This window comes from Xenopus tropicalis, chromosome 1 (genome assembly GCF_000004195.4).
Source record: "Xenopus tropicalis strain Nigerian chromosome 1, UCB_Xtro_10.0, whole genome shotgun sequence".
NCBI classification, from domain to species: Eukaryota; Metazoa; Chordata; class Amphibia; order Anura; family Pipidae; genus Xenopus; species Xenopus tropicalis.
Window position 1 is genome coordinate 144,353,032 of NC_030677.2, and position 17,477 is coordinate 144,370,508.

At 39.7% G+C, this 17,477-nt stretch overlaps 2 protein-coding genes across 2 annotated transcripts in view; one reads left to right on the plus strand and one right to left on the minus strand.

The window, feature by feature from the left end:
- Positions 1-4,735: 4,735 nt before the first annotated feature.
- LOC108644873 lies at positions 4,736-7,151 on the minus strand. The gene is made up of 3 exons (XM_031891640.1): positions 6,550-7,151; positions 5,070-5,366; positions 4,736-4,970 (listed from the first exon to the last, which is right to left on the minus strand). The coding sequence occupies exons 2-3, from the start codon at positions 5,287-5,289 to the stop codon at positions 4,750-4,752; spliced, it is 441 nt and encodes a 146-aa protein (XP_031747500.1). The 5' UTR covers positions 5,290-5,366; positions 6,550-7,151; the 3' UTR covers positions 4,736-4,749.
- Positions 7,152-7,465: 314 nt separating this feature from the next.
- Positions 7,466-17,477, plus strand: part of tbc1d10a (TBC1 domain family member 10A) — a 28,500-nt gene continuing 18,488 nt past the window's right edge. Inside the window, 1 exon segment of the mRNA NM_001142904.1 lies at positions 7,466-7,674. Coding sequence (NP_001136376.1) covers positions 7,493-7,674 — 182 coding nt within the window. The 5' untranslated portion in view covers positions 7,466-7,492.

The window sequence follows — 17,477 nt, forward strand, 5'->3', positions numbered from 1 at the left end:
GTACATTGGCTTTTGCTGAGCATACTTTTTACCTATTTTAATCCTGAAAATTCTATTTGTCTAATGTTTATTTTTAGAACTAAAATGGACAAACGGTGAAACTTATTCTGCTCCATGTTTGGTTCCTGCAAGTAGGTAAATAGATTAGCAGTGCACAGATAACACACCTGTATAATGAGTGGATTATCTGTCACAACAAACAGTCTCTGTTGCAGCTTTATAATAAAAAGATCCAAGAAGTATAACATTTTTTAAAAATTAAAAAATGGGTACAATCTGCTTTCAGCACAGGTTTACTTTGTTCATGTTGGGAAAAGAAGGTGCTTAAAAGTATATACTGCACTATAACAGTTGGACAGGTTAGAATCTATAAGGGCAATAACTGAAGCTGGCCACACACGCACCAATATATTCGGTGTATGTATGGTTGCCTTTGATATTGCAAAGGCTGTGGATATCGGTTGTCTCGTCAATTGGCCAGGTTAAAAGATTTTAAGCAAAATCTATGTTTAGGGCTGAATCGGCAGGTGGAGGTAGAATTTCTATTGTTTCTACCTCCATATCTGACGATTCAGCCCTGAACGTCAGTGGAGGGTAGGAAACATGAATGATTGTTATTGCTACGTGTATAGCCACCTTTAGTTGGTAAACTGAAGAGTTGGCCTTTCTATATTCCCCTGAAAATTTAGTTTTCACCTCCCTTCTAACTGTGGGCCAGTCATAAGTTATTGCTTAATACAGTTTATCTATTCTGCATTAAAAGGTTTTTGTAATCGGGTTGATACTTTTGTTGAGGTTAATACTATTTTTTTATTAGTTTATTATAAAACTTACGAAAGACCAGAGGCGACACACAAATAAATAAAAGATACCTAAAGTGGGCTGTATATAGTATAACCCAGACCAATATATTGTTCATAAAGGGTAATTTTAACATGTTTACATTATACCGATGTGCCCTGTCCTTCCTTAAAGGAGAAGGAAAGGTAAAAACTAAGTAAGCTTTATCAAAGAGGTCTATGTAAATACAGGCATAAGCACAGAAATGCTGCACTGACTTCTCTGTCAAAAGATTTCTTGTGTCTGTAATTCATGTGCCAGAGACACAGCTTTCTCTTTCTCCCCTCTCCTGCTCCCCCCTCCCTCAAGAATGCTCAGAACTTACTCCCCCCCCCCCCTTAGGAATGTGCATCTGAGCCAATCAGCAGGAAGCTGACTCATAGTATTACAAACTGAGCATGTAAACCGGTCTTGCTTTTGGTGCAGGAGCCAGGCATTATGGGAACTTTCTTTACACAGATTAGCATTTTTTCTTCCTGTTTGGCTTATCATCTGAACAGGAGAAATATGGGGAGATTTAAGGGCACTATTGAGAGAACTGAAGGTATGCCTCCAGCTTGAGAATTAACTCTTTAGTAGCCTCTCCTTCTCCTTTAAAACCAGATTTATAAATCCACATATAGCTTGCATAATTTAAACATTATTTGGATGTGCTGCTGAACAGGGTTGCCAACCTATTTAGCAGTGCATTAGGTAAACATTAGGTATGGCATACATTCCCTTATGGCATGAGTTTTGTGGACATATTACAAATACTCCAGGCAGCACATTGCTGCTCAATAAACAGAAGGTTTTCTCTATAGAAATGAATCAAACCTTATTAACTGTGTTCTTCTGTATTCTCCCTTTTATTGAATAACTTGCTTTTTACCTAACCACCCCCCCAGCGATTGTAATTTCTTACCTGATTCCCCAGGCCGGTCTTCCTGTTAGCAGAAAACTGCACCAGCCTGGGGTACCTACAACTGAGCAATCCTTTTCCTTCTGCCGTTTGTGTTTCAGCAAATGTATATAATCATATATAAAATTCTATGGACAAATCTACATCTTACAAAGCAGCTTACAAGAGTTGTGAAAGGTATGTTTCTTTTTTTTTTTTTTTGTAATTAAGGAAACGAAAAACTTGTAGATCTGAATAGGTGGGGACAAGAAAGGCAAGGGTGATGGGGTACATAAGGAGGAATTTTAGCAGGTATGTCAACTCCAAATAGCTCAAAATAGCCAACTACTAACTCATGATCATGATGGATTCTTAAGCTATGGATTGAGACCCAAAACAGTTACCATGAATGTTCCCTCTTGTTGTGTGCTAAACTTAAAATTTGTCTGTGCACAAGAGCACAAAATAAGGAACACTTGTCACCATGCTCTTTAGGGTGGGTCCTCATAATCACATTTAATATAGTCAAAATTCTCCCTGAAAATTTGGGATACACTTAAAACCAGAAAACAATTAACTACCCCACAGTCCAGACTCCTGCCTATTTTACACAACCTGGAATTTCCAACCTATGGCCATCAAACTTCAAAAACAGGATCACTACCAAAGTGCTACCGGCTTATCGGCTTCTGAAGGGCAGAAAACCTAACCAATTACACCTCTTTTAAACAAGCCCATGCTGTAGACCCCAGGAGAACAATTATGAGGCAAAATGTTGGAGATGCAATTAGCCAAACAGAAACATGTTGCACATCTGTCATTTCTCAATCTTAAAGGACAAGGAAAGGCTAAGTCACTTGGTGCCAAAATGTTAGGCACCCCCAAATGACTTTAATCGCTTAACTTATACCCCGGGCTGGTGCCCCTGTTAGAAGAAAACAGCACCAGCCCGGGGTACCTGCAGCGATGCACTTCCTGCTTCGTTTATTTGTGACTATACGATAGGTGCATGCGCAGTAGAGTGAAAAGCCGACTTCTCTGTTAAAGTTCAGCTTTTTCACTCTACTGCGCATCGCATGCCTGCGCACGGAAGCAGGAAGCGCTGCAGCTACCCAGGGCTGGTGCTGTTCTTTCTGAACAGGGGCACCAGCCCAGGGTAAAAGGTAGGTGATTTAAGTCACTTGGGGGTGCCTAACATTTTGGCACCCCAAGTGACTTTGCCTTTCCATGTCTTTTAAGACCTTATTGGAAAAAGATTTAGCAAATTCTATCAAATTTTATGACAAACTTAGAAGTCTCTTCCAATTTCTATTCCATAATGCCAAATGAAATGCCAACATCCCTTAAAAACCTATAAAAGATTGATCACACCATATATATTTATCTCACAGACTGGGTCTTTCCTCATCTCCTACCCACTGATATAGTTCTTTCTCTCTATCATTATTGCTTGTTACTATTCACAAACCAGCATAAATGTACTCTTAATTCCATTACACCGTATGATTCTAGCTTGTGCTGGATGCTTTTCCTTTTTCTTCTCTGTTATTTAGGATTTAATACAAATAAACAATTTAAAAGACAACAGTAATTCAAAAGATATGGATATAACACATGGCACAAGTCCTTTGGTGATAAGATGATCCTCACACCTAATCAAGGCCTGTGTCAGGCTGAGAGAAGCAGTTTCACTTCCCTAAATGCAATGGACCAGAGCTTAACTCAGCCCCAAAACAGCTTTTTTTTTTTTTTTTTTTTTGCATTTGTCAGGGCAACCTACTCTCCACTCTGCTGTGTGTGCCTGCACTAAGGAGGAAGCTGTAGTTATTTAAGTGCAGGCACATGGAGCAGCATATGGAAAGATTGATTGTTCTCTCCATTGAGGTTCAGGGCTGTGTCGTCAGATATGTAGGTAGAAATATATATATATATATATATATATATAGATTCTTAGCACTAAATTATAAAACTTTGTTATATATCTGTTAAAAAATTGTACCTGTCTTAAGATACAAGCAATTGTTTCTGCAGCTTTCCTTTCTCTCCCTTGATCTCAAATCCATTTGAAGTCCAGTGGCTGCTGGCCGTCCTGCTCGTGTGTGATTTAATGGCAGCCCCTCCGATGCTTAAATGCTAGACAGGGTTCAAGGGTGTTTAACCCTGATATATCTACATATTTGTTCTGGAATTGCTGCCCCTCAGAGCACCAGGGAGTAGGACGGCCAGCGGCTGCCTAACTTGAAGGGGGAACATGATGACCGGAGAGAAAAGAAAGCTTGTATCTCGGAACAGGTATAACATTTTTAACAGACATATATTACAAAGTTTTATAATTTAGTGCTAAGAAACTATATATATATATGTATTAAAAAAAATTAGAATACACAGTAGTGATGTAAATTTTTAGAAAGTACATAAAGGAATATTGCAATAAATACAGAGATTATGTGTCACATGGTAAGAGGCATAGAAGGAAGGAGATCCCCACTCAGTAGGTCTTATAATCTAAGTAGATAACTAAAGCTACAGTACGGGTGGCCATACACGGTCAAATTTTGTATTCTTAAACAACCAATAATCCCGTAATGTCCGATAATGTTATTGTATAGTTGGTGGTGTACAAACAATTGCAGATTCACCAATCAGTCCTATATTATGATTCTGAAAATTGATAAGATGGGTTAAAAGATTTTGGTAATTCAACAATAAAATCTGCCATTGGATTTGAATGGCAGATATTTGTTGTTGAATGATAGCTTTCTGCGCATGTAATGACTGTACCTGTGAAGTCAAGGAACATAAATGCAAAGACCCAAACATTGGTTTTATATTTTCTATTTACCTTCCTGCATAACCAGCAAGCCTTGGCAACTGGTGACATTAATAACAAGCAGGCAGACATGTTAGTTACCTTGCTGTAATAGCATAATATATTAATAGGATAAAATAATACTTATACAAATTGACAAAACAGAATATTTGTATTTATTTTTTTATACAAATTAACAAAACAGAATATTTTTATATTTTTAAACCTGAGCATTAGAAAAAAAATATTCACAAACATTGCAAACATTTTTACATATGGTCTCGAGTGTGCTTTCTAAAGCTATAATAGAACTTTTAATGTTTGCCAACTCTTGCTTGCATTTGTCAATATCTCCTAAGATATTCTTGAGATTTTTGGGATCAGAAGCTCTGGAGGTTCGTGTGCTGGATACCTCTTCTGAAATTTCAAATATATTTTCTTCTGTGGAATAAAGCAAAAAAAAAAAATATATATCAGTTGTTAGTTTTGACTGAGGAGGGCACTTGGAAATAAAACATATAATAAGAACCATAAACCTACCTGCAGTGGTAACCAGAAGGGCTGAGCTGCTAGGAAGATTTTCATTCAAGTTTTTCCTTGGGTATGCTGGTGCTTCAGAGGTTTCATGTGTTTTTGACTGCTGAACTGAATTGTGGTTTTGGCATTCTTTTTCTGACTCATGGAATCTTGTTTCTTGGCTCTTGTTAGCAGTGTCATTGGAATCATAAGCTTCCTCCTTAATATCCTTCATACAAGGCATATCAAGGTTGTGCTCAGAATCAGAGACACCTCCTCTAGTATGTTTTATTGCCTGAAGGAACTTTTTACACTTTTCCTCTGTAATATAAAAAACACCTTTATTAGAACATGCATTTACATAGGCACAGTACAGTGGGAAACGCTTCAATAGCACACACACCATAAAGCCATGTATATACACATAGACAGAAACACACAGACACAGAATCGCAGAATTAGAAAATGTTTAAAAAAATCTATTTATATTCTGTGACTGTTCTGTTTCATGAAATCCTGCGAGAGTTGGTCTTTTTTGCCTGTGTAAAGCAAGAACTTGTCACCCAAGTTGCTGCATAATAGTTGCATGTGTCCTTTTTGACTATGGTACACAAAACTACATATACCTGTATATCTGTGTTAAGTATTAAAAGTCTCTAGTCTAGACAGTAAATGTATACGAGCAAGCATCTCTCTTTCCAGCCAACAATATCCCTAGCTAATGTACATCTAAAAATAAATAAGAATCTCACTGAGATTCTGATTTCTAATGCTTAGAAGTTGCTCTTTTTTTTCTCAATTTTAAGTCTGACCACCTTTTCTGAAGCTGGTCTTAAAGGAACAGTAACACCAAAAAATGAAAGTGTATAATACTAACTAAAATATAATGTGCTTCTGCCCTGCACTGGTAAAAGTTGTGTGTTTACTTCAGAAAGTCTACTATAATTTATATAAATAAGCTGCTATGTAGCCATGGGGGCAGCCATTCAAAGGAGAAAAGGCACAGGCGCATAGCAGATAACAGTTAAAACACTATTGTATTTTACAGTACTTATCTGTTATCTGCTATGTAACCTGTGCCTTTTCTCCTTTTTTCCAGCTTGAATGGCTGCCCCCATTGGCTACACAGCAGCTTATTATATAAATTATAGTAGGGTTACTGTAGCAAACACACCAATTTTACCAGTGCAGGGCAACAGTACATTATATTTTTATTACCTTTAAGATCTTGTAACACCAAACTTTTTATGTAGCCCTTTGATGCCCATGTCCAAAATAATATTTTTCCTTGTATTAGGCCAGAAATATTCTCCCTCCTTGCAGTCTTTTCTTTCCAAGACTGACACCAAGTACACCATCTCATTTTTGGACATAGCAGTAGGCTTTCTCCTGTCACTGTCATCCTCCAAAGCTTGATCCCTCATGTGCAGCTTGCATATGGCGTCTGAAACCAAGTTTTTGTTTGTACCAAAACCTTTTGTTTGTTGGCCAATTTGTGACTTACCTCGGTATGGAGAGGATCTAGTGCACAGCAATCCAATCTTTGCATCTGAGCGTTTGGCTGAGGGACACCTTTACTGGCATATTGCAGCAAGCATTTTATGTTTAAAAAACACACCTAGGCCAACTTTTGTTGGTTCTGTTACTTAGTTTTGCTGCAAGGAAACCATTATTGTAATAATAATTTATTTCAGATATTCCCAGCTATAATAGATCATGCCATTGGAGAATCTTATGAACCCTGAATTCTTGAGAGAATTAAGATGAGGAAAAGTTTGTGGCAAAAGCATAGCACTCCCAGATGCAAGGTAAAGGGTAAACTGGTAAGATGGATATTCCAGTTCCCACAGTAAAAGAGACAATAATGGGTTCTTAAAAGCTGTAAATCCAAAATAATCACAAATACCTTACAAACACCTAGTAGTACTTAGTAAGCAAGTCATAGCGGCATTTACTTGGCCACAAAGCTATGGGGGCTCTGAAAGAAGTAGGTGTGGGCGGCGCTACCACAGGATATACACGCCACTGGGCGGGCCAGGGCTGATTGAGACTTTCAGTGTTTGGAAGCTTCTGTTGACAGGAGACATTCCATAGAGATTAATAGAGCATTGGTTAGCTTGCCTAACCATAGATTCTATAATGGGTGGGGCAAATTACTGATTGGCTCCGTGTGGCCAAGGGGCTGGGGATTTGCTTTTTCCAAGCGAATACTTTGCTCGCAACTATTTTCCAAATTTTGATTGGCCGGTGAAAGAGATGTTCGCGGGATTGGTCTCATGTCGGAGGATGTCTTTGCTGATTGGCTGCGTGTAGTCTGTAAGGTTGGGTTTCTCAGAGAGGCCCGAGAGGTGTCGGCTGCTGCTGTTGTGGGGTGAACCGAGTGTAAGGCGCGGCGGGGGGATTAGGTAGAGCAGATGGCTCCGCGGTGTTGAAGCGGTGGAGCCGACATGGCGCGGAGCCCCGGGGAGGGCAACGCGTCCCCATCCGCCAGTTTACGAGGTACTAGGGAGACTCTGAGTGACTCCGAACTAGAGTCTGTGGGCTCAGACTCCGAGATCAACGGGTATGTAGCAGAAAGGAGGACCGACCGGTACGGCTTTCTTGTGAAACCAGAGTCCCAGGGAGAACCGTAAGTATCAAGCGAACCCACTGTAGGGACTGTTTGCGTCTCTGACTGCGTTCGGGCATCAGTATTTGTCTGAGGGGGGATAGCTAGGAGGGAGAAAAGTGAATGAATGCAGCCAGGTGGAACTGGACAGGTCGGAGCTTTCTGGAAGATGAGCGAGAGTAGCAGTGGCGGAATGTGCATTAGCAGGGCCCAGGGACGTGTGTTCCTGCCAGAATGTCCCTGGGATTGGAGAGAGGGATTACACGCGATTTACTGACACTTTGGGATTATAGGAAAAGTGTCAGCTCTGAGGGGAGTGGGAATCATTGGGAGGTGGCGAGAAGTGTCAGTGGGAAGGCGGTGGTTTGTGCTGTAGGGCTGACAGTGCTGCTACTCAGGTGCTGCTGATGTGTCACTGCCGTGTGTCATGTGGACTGCGGGGAGAATACTTGGACCTTTAAACTGGGTTCTGAGACAAGTGCCACAGTGCTTGATTGTGTTTCTGGCATTTGCCTGGCTTTTGGGTAAAAGATAGTGCCACTGTGTGTTTGAGCAAAAATCAGAAGCAGTATTCACACCACTATGTGTTGAGTTTGGCAGTAGTCAGAACAAGCATGTATGTGAGTAACTGAGCCACTGTGTCTTCCGAAAGTTGCATTTTATCAGTAATAAGGGCAGCATAGGTATCATCAGTCAAGGCAGTTAATTTACTTTATCAGAGAGAGAGAGAGCTTTTTATGGAGATTGTCATTTCTTTACCATATTCCTACAGCATGCTGTGGTCAGTGTCATCATGAGACAACCTGTCTATATGTTTTTAAACTCTAGAAGGAATCTTATGCAGAGAGAAAACATAGGAAACCCTTGCACATAGTGACCTGGCCACAGTCTAACTTAAGGCCATTGCTAACCTCTATGATATTGTGCCACCCACTTTGCAAAAGGCCATTGTGTTTATCATGGGAAAATTGTTGCTGGTCCCACTGTGTTTTGGTGGGGAAATCAAAGCCACTGAATGTACGTGTCACATGTGGTAGCAATTTCTAACAATTAACCTTACTGATACTAATGTCTTGTTATAGCTCTATCCCCACCATCAGGGTAATATATGTTATATGTTGAAAAAAGTTTCAAGTGCAGGACTTCATTCCTTGCAAACATGTGTTTATTGTGCCATTGTGTATCGAATGTTTGCAAAAAATGAAGTTCTGCAGCTAAACCTTATTTTAAGTGTGATGGAAGTTAGTGTCACTGTCAGTTGCAGTCAGTCAGTACCACTGTTTGTGTATTTTTGGATAGTTAACTCGGCACCAAGGTCAGCAGTTAATGACATTTTGTATCTGTGCTTAGGAAGAGGGGCACAGTTGACATAAATACATTGACATAAGTGTAGGGGCAAAATGGCAATAACAGATTAGTGTGGGGCAGTGACCATTCGTGTACGGGTAGCGCTAAATAGGTCATGCTTCAGGCTGGGGGTGGTCCAACATTTATTCTAATTGTGTTTCATTATGTGAGCAGTCTCAGGGCGTTCAACAAAAAATAATTAGCTGCTGTGTATGGTAATGGGCAGGAAGTTTGTATCGTTATACTACACTCAGGGATTAGGAAGTATGGGATAGTGCAAGTTTAGTTCCCTTAACCCAGTGAATAGGTTAAACAAATGTGGAACTAGTAGTCAGTATTTGCTTCTATTGCTGTGGGGGGTTGTTGAAAAAAGCATGTCTGTGCCTTTAGGGGGTTTCATTTGTCAATAAAGTATTAAATCAATGCTTATATGTTTGGCAGGGAAACAATATGAATATTGTATTCAGTAACAACCATAGAACTGGTCGTTAGGGCTATTGTGATTCCCAGTAAGGTGCTAAGTGCTGTTATGTCCATAAAAGGCGATGGTTTCAGAAAGAAATGGCATTAAGTAAATTTCCCGGCAAAGGGGTTAGTTTTCATGTGAATAAATGAGTATACTAGCCTGTAGGTTTTATTTTGTTGGTAGATCACAACACTAGCAAAGGCTAAGACTTTACTAGTAGCACAAATAGTGAGAAATAACAAATGTATCATCTAATTATAGAATGCAAAAAACTTTTGCTACCCCAATATTTCATATTGAAGACAAACTACATTAAAGAAAAATATACCATGTTTTTTATATGAGCGCCTTCAGTTGGGCTGATGTAAAAATGGTGCATAAACACTATCTGAACTACCAAAAAAAAAAAAAATAAAATAAAAATAAAAAAAAATATATATATATATATATATATACATACATACACAGATATTTTTTACACAGATATAACTGGCTGGTGTTCAACCCCTTAGGGTCCAACTGTAATGCAATACCTGCCTCACCTTGTTTCGTTGTAAAGTGATGTATTCTGAGGCTTGAGGTTCCATTGTTTTCCGTAGTGGCTTGTGCACAGATTATCTGGATAGCAGAGGGACCTTAAACCCCAAAATCCATCACTTCATTATGGAACACGGTAAACATTTTGCAAAACTGAATTGCACAAGGGGCTATTCCCAGAGTTTTGCTGCCCATGTGATTTCTGTCTTGGCAGGTAGGAACACTGGGAAATACACCTCCTTGCAAGTTAGGTGATTATGAAGAAGCATGGCGAATACCAATAAGTGAGGGAGGGATGGGCATTTTGAGGTTATTCTCCTTTAACCATGAAACAAAACAATTGAAATCTGCCCATGTGCAACTGCTTTTGTCATGTGAGCATTTTACCGTTTTTTTTCTGGGCTTTCCAGAGCTGATCTACCAACAACTCTAAGCATCTACAGGAAATGCTGTGTCTAGAGATACACAGTAAATTGTGGATTCTGCATTGTTCATACCACCACCCCCACCTCCCCCCATCTGTGGGGAATATAAAATCTGTTATTGATATTTACAATAAGAAACCTGCATTACTGGTGACCCTGTGCACACCTTAGTGTAGTGGTCAGTACGTTGAAATATTTTCCCTTAAAGTCACCATTAACAAACTTTGAAGAAAACCATAATGGTGTTATTGGTATTTAACATGAAGCCTATTGTATTGTATGTTTTCATAATTTTTCTGTAACCAGTGCTTTCTGTTTTGTACATGGTGAAACAAGACAGACAGGTATATGCATTTCTAAAGTATTCTCTGTATCTGTTGTTAGTAAAGTATCTTTTTTTTATAGATAAGTAGCAAGACAGCAGTCTTGCGTCTTGAGAGAAATATGACATATTACGTGCTTTGTATTAAATCAGAGAGTAAAATCATTAACCTACCCTAACAGGCTTTCAGGCTTTAATAGGTTACATATATGCATTTTTTAAATGTGTACCAAATACACAAAAAACCCAAGACACATATTTTATATATTTAAGGACATCAGTCCAAAATATAATTTTTTTGCCTAATGAAGGAAAACATGATTCTACGCAACTTTTCAATATGAATTTATTACACATTTTTAGTGCTGTAAAAGTTATTTGTAAATGTAATTACTGTTGAGAGCAGCATTTTCTTAACTCCTGGTTGTTACTTTTTAAACAATGTTGCAAAGGTCAGACTCCTCCAGCAAGACAGGTCTTTTAATCTGCTGGCGTTTGTTACATTGTTTTAAAAGTCAGAGACACCAGGGCAAAGAATAGAAAATGATAGACAACACTGCTTTTATTAGTAAGTATATTTACAAATAACTTAAAAACCATTATAAATTTGTAACAAAGGTATATTGCAAAGTCGCTTGGAATTATGTTTTCTTTTATTAGGCAACATTTCATTTTTGAGGTTGGCATGCCCTTTAAGAACAACCTTTACATTCATGACATTTTCATGACATTTCTACACACTGTACACACTTGCACAAAACGAATGCACTTTAAATAAAGGTTAATGTGATTTTGCATTGTCCCAAACATACCAATAAGATGAAATTGTTGCTGCTAATTAAGTTCAGTCGCCTTAATCACATTTGTAAAGAGAAACTAAATACAGCACACAAGTACCTTATTTTCCATAAGAGTAGAATTAAATGACATGTTGCTCCTTCCAAGAGTATTTCTTTCCCATGGTATATTGGGAAATGCAGTTTAAGCAGACAAGTCACAGGCTAACCAGATCTGAAATGCTTTTAACATTGTTTCACTTATTGAAAATAGACTGGAATTGCTGCTGCAATTCCTACACATCTTTGCAGAATTTATTTGATGTACTTGCAGCAGTTGAAACTGGAATAACAACTAAAGCTTCCCATAGTTCTCCATATTTCACTTCCCTTTTGGTCTCCTGGTAGAATGTGGCCCTTAAATACAGCTACAGTGGAGGAAATAATTATTTGACCCCTCACTGATTTTGTAAGTTTGTCCAATGACAAAGAAATGAAAAGTCTCAGAACAGTATCATTTCAATGGTAGGTTTATTTTAACAGTGGCAGATAGCACATCAAAAGGAAAATCGAAAAAATAACTTTAAATAAAAGATAGCAACTGATTTGCATTTCATTGAGTGAAATAAGTTTTTGAACCCTCTAACAAAAAAAGACTTAATACTTAGTGGGAAAAACCCTTGTTTGCAAGCACAGAGGTCAAACGTTTCTTGTAATTGATGACCAAGTTTGCGCACATTTTAGGAGGAATGTTGGTCCACTCCTCTTTGCAGATCATCTCTAAATCCCTAAGGTTTCGAGGCTGTCTCTGTGCAACTCTGAGCTTGAGCTCCCTCCATAGGTTTTCTATTGGATTAAGGTCCGGAGACTGACTAGGCCACTCCATGACCTTAATGTGCTTCTTCTTGAGCCACTCCTTTGTTGCCTTTGCTGTATGTTTTGGGTCATTGTCGTGCTGGAACACCCATCCACGACCCATTTTCAGTTTCCTGGCAGAGGGAAGGAGGTTGTCGTTCAGGATTTCACGATACATGGCTCCGTCCATTTTCCCGTTAATGCGAATAAGTTGTCCTGTGCCCTTAGCAGAAAAACACCCCCAAAGCAAAATGTTTCCACCCCCATGCTTGACGGTGGGGACGGTGTTTTGGGGGTCATAGGCAGCATTTTTCTTCCTCCAAACACAGCGAGTTGAGTTAATGCCAAAGAGCTCTATTTTGGTCTCATCAGACCACAGCACCTTCTCCCAGTCACTCACAGAATCATTCAGGTGTTCATTGGCAAACTTCAGACGGGCCTGCACATGTGCCTTCTTGAGCAGGTGGACCTTGCGAGCCCTGCAGGATTTTAATCCATTGCGGTGTAATGTGTTTCCAGTGGTTTTCTTGGTGACTGTGGTCCCTGCTAATTTGAGGTCATTAACTAACTGCTCCCGTGTAGTTCTAGGATGCTTTTTCACCTTTCTCAGAATCATTGACACCCCACGAGGTGAGATCTTGCGTGGAGCCCCAGAGCGAGGTCGATTGATGGTCATTTTGTGCTCCTTCCATTTTCGAACAATCGCACCAACAGTTGTCACCTTCTCTCCCAGCTTCTTGCTAATGGTTTTGTAGCCCATTCCAGCCTTGTGCAGGTCTACAATTTTGTCTCTGACATCCTTGGACAGCTCTTTGGTCTTTCCCATGTTGGAGAGTTTGGAGTCTGCTTGATTGATTGATTCTGTGGACAGGTGTCTTTTATACAGGTGACTAGTTAAGACAGGTGTCCTTAATGAGGTTGACTAATTGAGTAGAAGTGTCTAACCACTCTGTGGGAGCCAGAACTCTTAATGGTTGGTAGGGGTTCAAAAACTTATTTCACTCAATGAAATGCAAATCAGTTGCTATCTTTTATTTAAAGTTATTTTTTCGATTTTCCTTTGGATGTGCTATCTGCCACTGTTAAAATAAACCTACCATTGAAATGATACTGTTCTGAGACTTCATTTCTTTGTCATTGGACAAACTTACAAAATCAGTGAGGGGTCAAATAATTATTTCCTCCACTGTATCTGTTAGAGACCAAACACAAGTGAGAGTCCTATGCTGGTCAAATGCATGAGTGAGAGCAAGGAGAAACAAAAGTGACATGGTGTAGTTGTTGCTTGTACCATCAAAGCTTGGGTGAAACAACATTTAGGCACCACAGTATCATTTAAAAAAATAGTAATAGTAGTTATTAAATGCAATTGGTTGCAGTGTTTTTCTCAGGGCTGTGAAGTCTGTACATAAAGCCTTCGACCCCTCAGTTTACAGCACCACCGACTCTAACTCCAGTTACCCAAAACTGCTTCAGACAACTTCACAGCCCTGGTGTTTCCAATGGCAGCAGCATTATAAAAGGTTTGAACGTCAGTAGTTGATCTCTGTTGCACAGTTTGCCTATGACAGTCTTACCAGAGTGCTTTCAGAGCTCTTTAAGCCACTCTAAAGCTGGCCATACATGCACCAATATTATCATACAAAACAAGATTTCATACAATATTCGGTGCATGTATGGTGTATTGACAAGGCGACCAATATTGCAAAAGCCTTGGATATCTGTTGCCTGATCGATCGGGTGGAACAAAAGATTTTGATGGCGCCTGAGCAAAGCCTGCTTTTGGGGCATTTCGCAGATGGGGTAGAATTCCTATTGTTCTACCTCAATATCTGATGAACGATCTTTCCTGCAACCAATGAAGAAGAACAAAAGTCTCCTGTAACCAATAAATCTGACAGGTAGTATTATCCGGTGAATAGCTAAATAGACCCCAGTCACGCTGTGGTGCAACTAAGTTTATTACAATGATTTGGAGTACTTATTTGTCTGGTGTTTTTATCCAACTTCCTTGCACATGCATAGAAACATGTACAGTTTTGCATGGATCGGCAAAGCAGCCCTCTGGGGCCACTGATCTCAACTAATGCACTATTCTGATACTTTTAGTATTGTCCTTTTGAGTCAGGCTTGGGAGCAGCATCCAAAATAGCCAATTGGATGATGAGAGAGACTTCTCTGGTCTCTGCCGACATGAATACAAATTAACTTTCATTTTGGAGGTTTTAGAGATTCTGTTTGCTTAGAGACTGGAGGAAATTACAGGGATACTGAAGAGATTCCAGAGCTAACTGAAAAGAAGCTATCCTGAGGAATGTATGTACTGGGAAGGGTGAAGGGCCAGCAAAGCATATTTTAGTCTGCTGATAAGTACCAGGACAGGAGTGTGGCCAGACACTGGAAGGGCTTATAACGGAAGGGAAGGGGAGGGGAGGGTTTAACTACCTTATGCCTGTCTAAGCTCTCTAGCAGCATTTTACAGGGCAGCTTTAATTAAAGGAGAAGGAAAGGCAAAGTCTATAAATGGTACCATTAAATAGAGCTAGTATTGATAAACAAAAACGCTACACTTTTGGCTCTATTATAGCAAGACAAACTTCTAAAATCTTACTTTAAAGTTTCAGCTCCATCTAAAGAATGGTGCGGCCATCTTGGAAGTTGAATGCCCACTTCCTTTCCTTCAGCGTGTGCACTGCGTATGCGCAAGCTTCCTCCCCCCCCCCGCCTAGGCGCTTCCATGTGGGCGGAAGAGAGGGCAAACTCCAAAAAGCAGCTAAAGGGTTAATCCATTTGTAAAATGACAGCAGCAAAATTGCAGGGCAGATGGATCCAAGCCAAAAAGAATAGGATGCAAGAAGCCCAAATCCTCAGCACCGATCCACAGCACCAACCCGCTGCAGGGAGAGAGCAAACTCCACAATCGCGTCCTTGAATGAATGAGCGCCGCCGGATGGCTTCTGTTTATAGCGCTTCACAATAGCAACGAGACACTTGCTAATGGTCCGTGTTTCTAGGGGCCGGCTCAGGAGATGTAATTGATGGGGAGCGCGCCTGCTTGTGCGCGCCCACAGAACAGACACATGCGCAGGTGCCGCCTCAGTGCAAAGTCATCAAGTCTGGGCAGGAGTGAGGGATCATGGGAACTTTTTTCACACAGCTCCTCGGTTTTGTTTTCGTTTTGGCTTCTGTACTTCTAAACCATGGAGATATGGGGAGACTTAAGGGCACCTTTGAGACAACAGATGGTAAGCCTCCAGCCTGAGATTAAGTCTTATGTAGCCTTTCCTTCTCCTTTAAAATTTTGGTGTCATTTATTGGAGATTGGATGTTATTGGAGACAGACTGTGGGTCAGATTGTTGTCAAACTAAGTGTAAACTCTTCGTTCTCATTGAAAACCCCACCACTAATTTATATCCTAAAATTAATTAATTATTAAAGAATCTTGCCAAAGCAGCATAAGCATATCTGTAAAAGATGTTTACATCTTTCACTAATCACCTGAAAGGAAATAATGTATGTATCAGGATGGGATTTAAAGATAGGTGTGTTCATTCGTTGGCTTATGTAGTGTTGTAGTTGTTAAAAATCACCATTTGTTTATATAACACATAAAACTCTAGATAGGCAGGAATGATCGTTAGAAAAGCTTAAGAAAGCTTTAGCAGTACAGCATAGCTCTCGCTCTCTTTCACCCCTTTTTCAGTTTACTTTCATAACATGGGATCAAAAAGTCACTTTCCCAACTTCCTTTTAGTGACAACACTTTCCTTCCTGAATTCAGGAGTTGATTGTATGTATGACCCTTACCCTGTCCAGTGTTAGGACTAAGAGAGAAAGAAAGGTAAAATCAGTGGGTGGGGGGTGCCAAAATGTTAGCTACCGCCTAGTAATTGTAATCGCTTTCCTTATACTCTGGGCTGGTGCTCCTGTTTGGAGAAAACCGCACCAGCCTGGGGAAGCTGTGAGACAGCGATCCTCTTCCATCTGTCTTCGTTCTTCTAAATCCCGGGGCCTGTGCATGAGCAATAGGGTGAAAATGCGACTTTCTAGTTCAGCTTTTCACCATACTGTGCATGCGCAAGCGGCATGAAGACAGAAGAAAGAGGATCACTCTCTCACAGCTACTCCAGGCTGGTGCAGTTTTCTCTAAACAGGAGCACCATTCCGGGGGTATAAGGTAAGCAATTACAGTTAATATCAAATGTTAGGCACCCCCTAGTGATTTTACCTTTCTTTCTCCTTTAAGGCAGTAAGTTGCTGAAAGGAACCCTCATTTTTGAACAAAGCATTTGCTATTGGGTTCTTTGCACTTGCCACCACACCTTCCACTGTTTCAATCTATTGTCTCACTCAGATTTAAGGTAGCACCAACAGGAAAGGATGCTTTGGAAGTTGGCACTTTGAATTTGACAATAGAATCATTTATTTGTTGTGTTTCTTGCTGGTACCTAGTTCAGAGATATGGTATAAACCTGAAACTTGTTTGTTTTTATTCGGCCCCTGGTGGTGCTGTTCTATTCAAGTTTGAGAATGGCTCTTTATTTTAACTCAACAGAGCAAGCAGTATTTAACCTACCACTCATATGCATGTTTATATTTATGAATATAAGTTACTGAATATCCCATGTTTTTATTTTTAATAAACGTTTAAAGGAAAATTATGTGAAATTGTATCCTATTTATAATTAGGTTTTACTTTCCTTTGAAAAAACACTGCTGCCTTTATTCATCATGTTACCCTATTTCCTTATCGGTTATTTAACTACTTATCAAACAGCACAGCAGAGAATGCCAAAGAAAAAACCAGGTTTGCATGTTCCCGCTTTTGATCAGTAACTTTACAAACAAAACACAAATGTGCCTGACCTTCATTTTACTCTGTAATGGAGCTTTATCAAAGGCATGATGCAAGTAAGCCTTTAGTTTTTTTTTTATTTGCAACAAATACATTTTTTTCACACTCTGTGGTTTCCAGTGTGTTCGTCTCATGCCCATTGGCACAATGGCACATACATCTAGACTGCTTTTATAGCATCATGTAAGGGCTAGTTGTCACACACTAGAAATGTCATAGTCTATCACTCTACATACATGC